The sequence below is a fragment of the Amphiura filiformis genome, unplaced genomic scaffold (genome assembly GCF_039555335.1).
Source record: "Amphiura filiformis unplaced genomic scaffold, Afil_fr2py scaffold_21, whole genome shotgun sequence".
Lineage (NCBI taxonomy): Eukaryota > Metazoa > Echinodermata > Ophiuroidea > Amphilepidida > Amphiuridae > Amphiura > Amphiura filiformis.
The window spans coordinates 2,428,400-2,440,171 of NW_027305485.1; the positions used below are offsets into that span (position 1 = coordinate 2,428,400).

At 34.9% G+C, this 11,772-nt stretch overlaps 1 protein-coding gene and 2 non-coding genes across 3 annotated transcripts in view; 2 read left to right on the forward strand and 1 right to left on the reverse strand.

Moving 5' to 3' along the window:
• The first annotated feature begins 4,178 nt into the window (after positions 1-4,178).
• Positions 4,179-4,251, forward strand: Trnak-uuu (transfer RNA lysine (anticodon UUU)). The gene has a single exon. It is a non-coding gene; the product is annotated as a tRNA-Lys (tRNA).
• Positions 4,252-4,556: 305 nt separating this feature from the next.
• Positions 4,557-4,629, forward strand: Trnak-uuu (transfer RNA lysine (anticodon UUU)). The gene has a single exon. It is a non-coding gene; the product is annotated as a tRNA-Lys (tRNA).
• Positions 4,630-7,190: 2,561 nt separating this feature from the next.
• The window catches only part of LOC140143412 (atrial natriuretic peptide receptor 1-like), a 33,693-nt gene continuing 29,111 nt past the window's right edge, over positions 7,191-11,772 (reverse strand). The window contains exons 15-20 of the mRNA XM_072165268.1: positions 10,995-11,118; positions 10,501-10,569; positions 8,848-9,022; positions 8,318-8,416; positions 7,434-7,525; positions 7,191-7,259 (exon numbers count right to left, since the gene is read on the reverse strand). Coding sequence (XP_072021369.1) covers positions 7,191-7,259; positions 7,434-7,525; positions 8,318-8,416; positions 8,848-9,022; positions 10,501-10,569; positions 10,995-11,118 — 628 coding nt within the window. The remainder of the gene's footprint in view (positions 7,260-7,433; positions 7,526-8,317; positions 8,417-8,847; positions 9,023-10,500; positions 10,570-10,994; positions 11,119-11,772) is intronic.

Below are 11,772 nucleotides of genomic sequence, written 5' to 3' on the forward strand. Positions count from 1 at the left end.
GACGGCATTGCCATGGAATGCAATGATTTTAATACGGCAATTGCAATAATGGCAAAGAACAAAATAGTAAATCATTTATAGACGGCACAACATTGCTTTAATTACTAATTACCCAGTAAACACAAAACGTTTTCGACATCATTCGCAAAAGGTTATAAAAGGTTGTCAGAAAACGTTTAAATGTCGGGTTATATAAAGGGTATATTAAGAGTATAAAACGTTTTCATAACCTTAAAAAACTTTTTTTGATAATTTACTGCTCAGCAAATAAAAATGTTTTACAGAAAACGTTTAAATGTCGGGTCATATAAAGGGTATAAAAACGTTTCAATAACATTCCAAAAACATTTTTGAAAACTTGATACAAAACATACTAAACAGAATGTTATTTGGGGGTTGAAAAAATATTCGAAAAATGTTTGCCCAAAATATTTTCAATAACGTTTGAAAAACGTTTTCATGACCTTTATATAACCCGACATTTAAATGTTATTAAAAGGTTTTGAAAAAAACATTTTAAGAACATTTCTGTGTTTGCTGGGCTCAAATATTTTAACATAATGTTATTTAAGTATTGACACAATATTTGGCAAAAATGTTTGCTAAAATAGTTTACAATAACATTTTTGAAAACATTTAAAAATATTGTTGTAGTGTGTTTTCATACAAAACGTTTTAAAACGTTATCATGACCTTTATATAACCCGACATTTTAATGTTATTAAAACGTTTTACCTAAACCAAAAGCCAAAGTATAACTTATTTAAAACGTTTTTAAAACGTTTTTGTGTTTGCTGAGTAGTCTATTGTTATTGTAATAATGTTATCATTAACAATAAATTTGTAAGCACCAAAAAATAAGCAGTCTCACACAAAGCCCTACAGCGTATACGCGAATGCACGCAACGCTGCCGTGATTGTTAGACACGGCACAATCGAACAATCGGCCCTCATGAATATGCGAGAATTCACAGCATACAATACACTGGGACTTTGATTGTTGATACACGGCTGTAGTAGTCTGTGCATCGCACTTTGGAGTTTCTATAACTTAAAACTGTTGCTAGAATAACATAAAATTGCGCTGATTAAAATGCAAGTCTGGTTACTTTTCAGGAAAGAGCACAAAAACTGTAGCATCCGATGATGGAATAAATGACTATTAATCGTGCATTATAACGATTCTTGATAAGAAGCTGCCTGCAAAGGGTCCAAGTTTGGGAAAAGGTCAAACTTTTAATTTTCAAACTACGTAATATTTTGTTTCTTATCGAGAGTTTTATTTCTTAATTGTTATGATTTTAAATACAATGGTTTCCGCTCGCCCGCTCCAAACACAAAGAAGTTTCGATCATACAAACTTTTCGTGGCAACTTTTGGCCCTGATCCAAAAGCACTATCAGATGAATTGTAATACACTCTTCGTATTTATAGAATTTAATTAACACTGAATGCAATATTAATTATGATGCAAACTCATGCATATGATTTAAGTGATTTATGATGGCAAGTGCTAAAATGTTACATGTTATTCACTTGTCCTTCGAGACTTTCATGTTATTGCACAGTGATCATGATCACTCGACAACATAAATGAAATTTTTGTAAATTTATTCATTTAACATTTTATTATTTTACTGTTGCACGTGGCTACGTATCGGTTATTATTATCAGAGAAGACGTTCTCTGTTTTATCAAATAACAGAGAAAGCAATTATCTTCTTAAGGGCTCGGATAGCGACGTTTTCACGTATTTTTGTGAGACCCGAGAGCACATCAGATATATCGAATTGCATTTTGAATGCGACGAATGTCCTCCTGATATCAAATGATTTTTGTTTTTTGAAATTCCCGACACTCATTTTATGGCAAATGATTAAAATGTTTTTTTTAAAATTTAACAGTCCTCGAAGTAGATTGTATAATTCTAATGATATGTACTTAACGTGTATGAAGCTGGGATGAAAAGCCGTCCATTTCCCTAAAACACAAACAATGTAGGTTTTTTTGGGGTTGGGTGGGAATGTATATTATCAAATGTATATTCAATGCAATTCGACATGTTTGATGTATTTTCATGTTCCACAAAAAATACTGTCTAAACGTTGCTAACAGAGCCCTAAATGAAACTTTTATTAATAATTTATTTAATTACTTGTTTTTACTGTTGCTACGTATCGGTTACTATTATCAGAGAAGACGTTCTCAGTTAATTGCATAATATCTTCTTAAAGACTCTGATAAAAGAGTGCAATAATAATAAGCATTTTGTGTTATTCCAGTGTTGAAATCCGCTGTGTCTAACAGTGATGTGAACATTCAGCGTCATTTTTCTGCTCCACCGTATCAGCACTATTCATCAGTTATTATATTTACAGATGTCTTGACTTGAGGATATACCGTAAACACTTGATAGTTAGCATATGTGCTTACTATCGAGCGCTTTTAAAGCATGCAAACATGAAGAGCCCCATCTACAAAAGTGTAAAGGATTTTTTAGCAAATCATCGATACACATAGTTATGAACAAGTAAACATGCAAAAGCGTGTCTCATGCCCATTAGCTCAGTTTGGAAAGCTCCAGACGATGCTACAATTTCATGTTTTCAAAAGCGCCGATAGTAAGCACGTATGGTAACTATGGAGGTTATACGGTATAGAACCTACAAGTATGGCAGCATATTAGTGATAAGTTAAGTACATCTTCATGCATTTCAATTATTGTATTTATATGGATAAAACATTTACACACCATCATTTTCTGTAAAAATGGTAATGAGCTCATTACGCTATTCTAAAGTAATAATTATGATATTCTAATATAGCGAGATGGTCAGTGGTATTAAAGGAGGATTTCGTGATCCTAGCATCCTCTTTTTAAGACATTTTTCAGTACATATCCACGAAAAAATCCTATTCCCAAAATTTCAGTTGAGTCCGATTTTGCGTTTGCGAGTTATGCATGATTATGTGTATTACACTTCTCCATAGACAATGCATTGTAATTTCGTTCTGGTGCACCAGAACGAAATTCAAATTTCACGATATCTTTGCAAAACGAATTAATCTGCAAGAAATATTTTGTACATAAACATTATATAGCCAGAGGTTTCCAGTGATATAAAAATCTCAACTTTTTTTGAGAAAAGTGGGGGATGAGGCTGTGGATCACGAAATGCCCTTTAATAAAACACTCAAATACTGACTAGATCTAAATAAACTGCACAATTCTTTTTAGACGGCTAATGACCGAAACTCACATTTTTATTATGTACGGGGCATACTGCAGTTACTGTCCGTTTTCCTATACACAATACACAGTGCTCTCACCATTGACGCGCGACCTTTACAAATAGTGTATGTATAGAAGTATATGCATTTGCCTAGTTAACATCACTGTTTGAAATAGCAAATATATTTCTCTAACATGACCTAAAATTACAGCTAGGTTAGATGTTCAGAAATAGTCGCACTTTCGTAAAATATGAGTGAGTGCAAGGCATAGCTAGCTCATTGCTAGCCAACTCCCCGTGTTAATTGAATGGAGATTTGACCGAAAATATTGGTAACGGACCGCTCAGTTCTGAAGGATGCCACAAAAAAAACGGTACAAGCTACATTTAAAGTATTCTATGAAATTCAACATTTTTAGCTAATTTAGGTGTTTGGAAATAGTCGCACTTTTGTGTTTTAGGAAGGACATGTAAACGACAGATAACACCAAAAAATATGAAGAAATTATTTCCAAACCGTGTGACTTAAAAGTCACCAATCTTTTATGTTGCTCATTTTCAAGAATGCTGGTTAACAAAAAGCAGACCATTGTCTCATTTCGTGAACAAAGGTCCACATTACATACCATTGTTTGCTTGCGTTTCCTTTATAATCGGTTACCCAACTGAAGCTATAATACCAGTTCATTGCGATACCGCACATATAAAACAGACACATGTGCACAACCAGAGACGATCAGATTTAATCAGTTGAGCTGTTTTCAATGAGTGTTATCTTGGTTTAATAGCTTTTAATGGGGTTTTGTCCTGCAAAGGTCGTGGTGAATTCTACTGTATACATAACTGCATCATGGTCTCCTCTTTTATCCAACCACCACTATTAATAATATCACACAAAGTTGTTATTCCTGATATAAATATTGTTATTGTCGTTGCTTGATATGAGCCCGGTTAGCTCAGTCGGTAGAGCATCAGACTTTTAATCTGAGGGCCAAGGGTTCGAGTCCCTTACCGGGCGCAACTTTTTGTCATTCATTAAAAGCTTTATTAAAACTATGTCCACTTTTCTATAAAAACGAGGAGTGTATTTGTTGCAATAGGGTTTTTTTTAATACAAGAGCTTTTTTGTATAAATACTTGTTAGAAATTTCATTAATTTTGTACAATTAAATTAACATATTATTATTGTGCAAAGCTACTATCAGTTAGTTTTTAGTAGCAATTTAATTCATCTACAGGGGCTTCTCCACTTTTATACATCCACCACTATAACGTCACACATAGTTGTTATTCTTAATATAAATATGTCATTGCTTGATATGAGCCCGGTTAGCTCAGTCGGTAGAGCATCAGACTTTTAATCTGAGGGCCAAGGGTTCGAGTCCCTTACCGGGCGCATATTTTTATGCTCTTTTTAAAATTATGTTCAACTTTTGATGACATCACGATAATCCATTGACAACGTAATCAATTAATTATGTTAAATCTGCTTTTGTTATGCGATAAATGTTGATAAATAATTATATTACTTGTTATACATATCCATATATATATTTCAATCATGTATTGGGATGGTTTAGGTTTAGGTTTTATTAAACAGATACATCGCAGCCAAAGGCTGAATTGAGTACCGTTTTACAAAAATACAATAAAAATATAATTATACATAAATACAAGATTATACAAAAACAGACCAATTAGATGAGACATATCAAAATGTGAGCAATCAAAAAAACAAAAAAACAACAACTTTGGATGGAGTCTGAGGAGAAAGAAGAGGATGGAAGCCAGAGGCGAGACAACCTACTTCTTGAGAAGATGGATATAGTAGGGCACCGGGCTGTTGGCGAATCTTTCAGTGCGCATTGTCAGCCTGGAAAACTCATCATCATTCCTGAGACTCCTACCATGGACCCCCTTCCTTCTACGAGGGAGAAGCCCGCTAGTGCGTTCACGTGATGGAAGCGCCTGAACAAATGTAAGGCAATGACTTTCCCTCCTACTGGAAAGGGGTTCCAAGTTGCAAGTACTGAGAGCATGTTTGTAAGAAATAAACTTGTTATAACCTAATATAATCTTGCAGGCCCTCTTCTGGATACGTTCAATCACCAAGGCTTGTTTAGCAGTAAGAGAAGAATGCCAGATCACATCGGCATATTCCAGGTGAGGGCGAACATAACAAGAATAAATGGTGATCAATTCAGTGGTGTTGAAACCAAAACGTTTAACTTACTAAGAATAAACAATCTTTTGTTGGCATTTTGGCATATATGTGATGCGATCAAGCAAAATCAGTCGGAACTCGGCAATATTGAAAACTCTTTAACTGCTCATATTTTTGGAACCGGTTGTTCAATTTCAATAGGGTTTTCTGCAAAATACAGCTTTGTAAATGCCCCTTAATATCCTATAAGGAACTGAAAATTTAATATTTCCGAGTTCCGACTGATTTTGCTTGATCCCATCACATATGATTAACTTGAGTATCCCATTTGAGATCCGCCTGGATGTAAATACCCAGAACTTTGGCATGATGAACATACTTCAGAGAAGTGTTACCAATTTTAAGGGACTTCCATATTAGATGGATTGAGCTTTCAACATAGCAGTATCATGACCCAACTTTTGTTGGCATTCGTGAAATGTTGTTATTTCGTTTTATTTGTATTCATTTCATGATGCTTTGTTGTTTTAAGGGTTCACTACCATCTGTTTTATACCTGTTCTTTATCCTTTATTTTATCATTTGTAGTTTAGTTTTCTTAGTTGTTTAATTTTAGATTTTTTGATTTGACTATACCTGTATGTTTCGGTGAATGTCAATAAATTGATTGATTGATTGATTGATTGATTGATTGATTTATCGTAACAGTCCGGTAAATTATATTACCGGTAATAAGTGACTTATGTCCGACCGTGTGAACACCCCTTTTGTCAGTTAACGTGTTTTGGTTTGTTGATTATTGTTCCATGGCTGGTAAAAATCAGATTTTGAGGGATGTACAATTCACACCCTGGGGGATTCGAGGTACCCTAAGTCAAATGTTATACTGGGGTCAGAATTAAAAAGTTCATTCCAATTTTGTTCGAACCTACATAAAATTATTTCCTTGGTCATAAAGATTCAGAAAATATATAGTTTTACATAATTATCTACGACTTATCGTTGTGGAGTTATGAGCAAAAAGGTCGAAGGTTTAATAAAGAAATAAAGTGGTTAAAATAGAAAAAAGTCCCAATTTTGATCTCAAATATTTGGTCTTAAATAGTTGGTACTATTATCTCAATCTAATAAAGAATAGTTTGAACCACCTAGAATGACTCGTTGCCTTACAATCATCCCCAATGTTGCCGCCTGTATGTGGGTTTCTGACCAAATTAACCTCATATTTGGAGCCCCCAAAGTGCAAATTTTTATTCCACTTTTGCACAGTATTTAATCAGTTTAGCTTCAATATGGCAATTGTTTTCGCTCGCTTTGTGCGCATTTGTACCATCAACTTATTTTGTCGCCAAAAGTAGCTGGATTCACTATAATACCTATACATATTTTCCAACCACATTTTAATATCAAAAAGAAATCTACACCAATGCATTTGTCAGGTGACCCTGGTAGCGGTGGTACAGTATGGTTGCACACAACGGCAACCTTGTCAGTCAGTACATATGAGAAATACGAGAATGATCCCTGCTTGCTTAGAATAAATCGTTGTGGTTTTACAATACGGACGAACCCCATATATTTATAAACCGTTCCTTTTGTATTATACTGACTGAAGGCAGTTCATAACAAGGACGGCTTATTGTAATCATCATTGTATTTATTATAATGCGGGAATCATATTTAAGGTGTGTGCATATCACATATTGATCATCATATCATTCTCATATAAATACTACAGATATGTCGAATATGACATGGCCGAGCTTGTGAATTAAACATGAGATCCACTGTCTTCAAGCAGTCGATTCTTTGCCTTCGGTAGAGTTGTTTATCAGCCAGTATGTTATTTGTGTGCCCTTTCCCTAAAGCAAAATAAATAAAACGAGTTATGCCATACACACTTTGTTTGTATGTTACTGATTTTGGATATATCCATAAACAGTGCACTATTGCGGCATTTTATAATGATATTGTATAATGGTAGTAGATAAATGAATAAATTAAGCTATAATTAAAAAGTTTTTGTTCATAAATACCTTCATCTCTACTTCTCCACGAAGGACTGTCTCGAATGTCTCAAATGTGTCCAATATCTTCTTGGTTGAAGAGCTGATGTGGATTTTTAAAGCTACAAATTGAAAAGTAAACATATTCCCAGTCCTCTTTGCACACTTTAAAGTAGAGAGAGAGAAGCTGACCATGAAATGCTAACTTGATACTTTCAGGGGGCACACAGGATCACTCAAAGTCGGAAATTTGAAACATTATTTTGTATTGTATCTTTAAAAGTAATGATGATAAGTACATAAATGTATACATTTTCAGAAAGGAAATGACACAAGAAATCCAACTAGCACGGCATATGTCTGCAAAAAATGAGCAGTTTTTGAGAAAAGCGCCAAAATTGATTTTCCGTGCCAATTTTTTGTCACTAGGTCCACAGATAACGCAATTCAATGTTATAGCAAGGCGAATGTGGAACATCTGTTGAAAACTACCTATCCAAGCACAATTTTTGACCAAAATGTAGGTTTTAAAAGTCAAAACCTCAAGTGTTCCATATAATATTATTCAAATTTAATGTCATTAAATGAAAAAGCACACTTATATTGTCCCAGCGTCACTAGAATGAGCAATGGTCAATTCTCTTTAAATTGCAAATCCTGTGCAAAAAGTTACTATTTCGCCTGTTTTGTCATACGGTTGTAAATCCAACAAACTACGACTTTTAAAAAAGAGCGCTTACAAATTGATACGTATGCCATGTTTTTATTGTGCTATTGTTGCGTAAATCACTGAGCATTTTTGAGCTGGAAGAATTTTAGCGTGGAATCGCGGCGGTAAACTGAAAACGAAACATCTAAAACGGAGTAAACCATATTTGAACTTGTGAAACATAAATTTGTAAAACAAAACCCACCTTCCCCGTTGGATTCCATTCTGGATGCTGTGTTGACTGTGTCTCCAAATAAACAATATCTAGGCATCTTAAGACCAACTACTCCAGCCACACATGGGCCTGTTTTTGAAAGATACACGTAGGAAAATGAACTAGTTTTGAGAGAACAAGTTGTTTGTTGTTCTTGTTTATGTGTATATCTATTGTTTGTTTGTTATTTAGTTAGAAGAAATGTAATGCACGTTAGAATATGACCGTTGCTAGGCCAACTGGATCACGCTTACTTTGTTACGAACCATTGATCGAAATGATCACAACACAAAGCCTATGGCATATCAAAATTCGGAACAGGTGTATGAGTCCAGGCTTGGAGCAGTAACCAATGGTTACTAACGTGCACTACGACAGCGAATAAGGAGATCACGATGACGTTGACTATTATCATGCCTGCGACGGCGACGATGATGATAATGATGTTGATGATGAAAGTGAAGATGTACGTTAAGTAGATATTACTGTACAGGATAAGAAATGTCAGCTGGTAATCAAACCTGAGTGCACACCGGCCCGAAGCTGTAGTCGCTTATCTGGTACATGTCTTATCGTAAATGTATCAACAGCTTTGAGTAACGCCAATGACATTTTCGCTATCTCCTTTGCATGTGATAAACCATTGGGTATAGGCAAACCAGAGACAACCATATAGGCATCACCTATTGTTTCAACCTGAAAAATAATTTGAACTTGTCAACAAAGAATGGGACATCCAAACGTCAAACAAATTAAGCAATTAAATTCCTGTCAGGCTCAGTTGCCTATAACGGTTAAGGCGTCCACTTATGATCGTACGGTTGGATGTGGGTTACAACACCGTCAGGGACAAAGTGTTTTGGGCATAAAACTTTATTTCGGGTTTTCCACTCCACCCTGTTGTATAATAGGGAGATGTTAGTGGTAGCCATACCGGCGCCGTTGTTTTTGACAGCGGAATAAATGTAAATCGTTTTAAACAAATAGAAAAGGCGTTACAAGAAAAATGGTTTTGTGCACTTTAGATATCACTATCAGTAAATCACAAAACAACGTTTTATACAGGGTGAGTAAAAAAAACTGCAATAGAGCAAAGAATCAATATTTATGTAAGAACCAAGTCGAACTTTCCCAATATTGAAAACTTTTATAAATGCTACACTCAATGGCCACCTTCTGTGAAAATATGAAGTGAATCGCGACTATCGTTTAATTTTTATGAGTCCTTTTGCTGCGATACCCAATTTCGTTATTTGTCCACGAGGTACCATGTATTTTGAATGAGAGCACACAGTGCACGCTAAAGACACCAGATCTTAAACTGACTTTAACTTAAATAAGGTTGTTTTGGCGTTATTTTAATTTCTTTTTTTTCTGTTCAAACAAACTTTCTAACATTACTTTAAGTCCTTCATACCTTACTTGACTCCAACACCAGTTTTTTTAATCCCAATATGTCCAACTTTTTGGATATTTTGAAATTCACTCCACTTCAATTTGCGCGCATTTCATTTTGACATTTGAAAAACCCGCCTACAAATTTGTATCTTTTTGATAGAGAATAAACATCTTTAAAGTAAAGGTAAAATGAAAATAACAACAAATAATGATTCTTCTCTTTAAACAAGACCAAGGGCAATAACACTTTGGGTGCTCCATTTTATTTTAATGCCAATGAGGTTAAGAAAATGGCAGTTGTTTCAAATCTACCTAACACAGAGTGGGCTGATATTCAAATTTTAGATGTCTCTTGGACAAATATTAAAATTGGGTAGCGCTATAAAATATGTCATAAAAACAAAACGGTAAATGCTAATTCCTTACTTTTTACACACAAGGTCACTGATGGATATACCATATATAAAATGTTTTAAAACCTAAAAAGAAGTTCAAGTCGGTTCTTAAATAAAAATGGTTTATTTTCTCTATTGCACTTTTTTTGACTCACCCTGTACAAATGAAAGCAATACATGGATATTTTGAGCAATGTATGAAAAATATATACAAATAGGCCTAATTATCAAAAAGTTGAAGGTTGAATTTTTCTATAAATCAAAATTGAAGCAAAAAATAAAAATAATTGACATTTATGACCCAGAATTCCCATTTCCTTGGATAAAAGAACATAATACACATGTGCATGCATAATATTATTCGAAACCCATAAACCCTACCTTATAAACGTCAAAATTGCCAATTATACCGTCAAAACAGGTGTACAGATCGTTTAACAAGGCAACAACCTTAAATAGATGTACGTGACAAATATATTATTACAATCAATATGTCGATTTTAAACATTGTTCGGGAGCATGCTCATAACGTCCTCGGAAGAAAAAAATATGTGAATGTGTTGGAGGATTAAACATTGAAGGACATCCAAGAACTGGAAAATCGTTTTTTAAATTGTAGATTGCGCTATTGGTTGTTGAGTGCAATGTGTGTGGTTTTTTTGTGTGTCTTGGGTGTAAGTGTTTGTGGGGGGTGTCTATCGGGCGTTGGTTTATTTATGTGGAGGAGTGCGGGGTGGGGTGGGTGTGTTCATGTGGTACCTGTGTAAAATGTGTTTCTTTACACGTGTGGGTGTCTGTTTGGGTGTTTACAGTGCACAAGTAGTGAGATGTGTAAGTAGGCTGGTGGCTGTTGGGTGCACATTTGTATATTTTACCTGCATCGGAGTACTAGCAGCAGATAGCGACGTAAAGCCAACAATATCACTGAAGAATATCGTCACCATTTGAAAGGTCTCTGGGTCAACGGCATTGCCACGCTTTAGTTGGTCTGCAACAGATCTTAAAAAAATGGGTGCACAAAATGTGTCAAAATGTGTCATTTAGCAGTGTTCAACAGAGAGGTTAAAAACACATAAAAAACTTAAATTGAGTTCGTCAAATTGTTTTGAAGAGTTTGAAGGACGGGTGCACCAAATCGGAGTAACTTGCTACAACCTAGTACTTCGATACCTCGCATTAAAGGCCCATTCAGTGATTTGCTCATCCGGACAATAGCGGTTATCCATGTTCTATAAGCTGAATATCCTATCAACGACTGCTATACCTTGTTTAGGACTTTCAAAAGAAGTCCCTGCATGCGCAACCATCACTGTTTCAAAATAAGGAATACTACGGGAACCAGCGCCTTTTGTTAGAAGTCACACATGAGTGACGTGGATAACCTCTATCGTAAAAATCATCAAAATTCAGATTTTGGTACCTTTGTCATTGTCATAGATGTGCTAACATAGCCTAGCTGCGAGTGGCTCGGCCGAAAGCCGTGTATTTAGGACAAAATAAGACATTTTACACGAATCTGTAACATGTATACTGACAGTATCTAAATTAGCTACATGTATTTGAATGGGGTTTCAACTTCGTCAGTACTGCTGTTTTCTTCGTTTTTCCCAAATTTTTCATTTCAAAGATACCAAATGGCAATTTGAATGACTT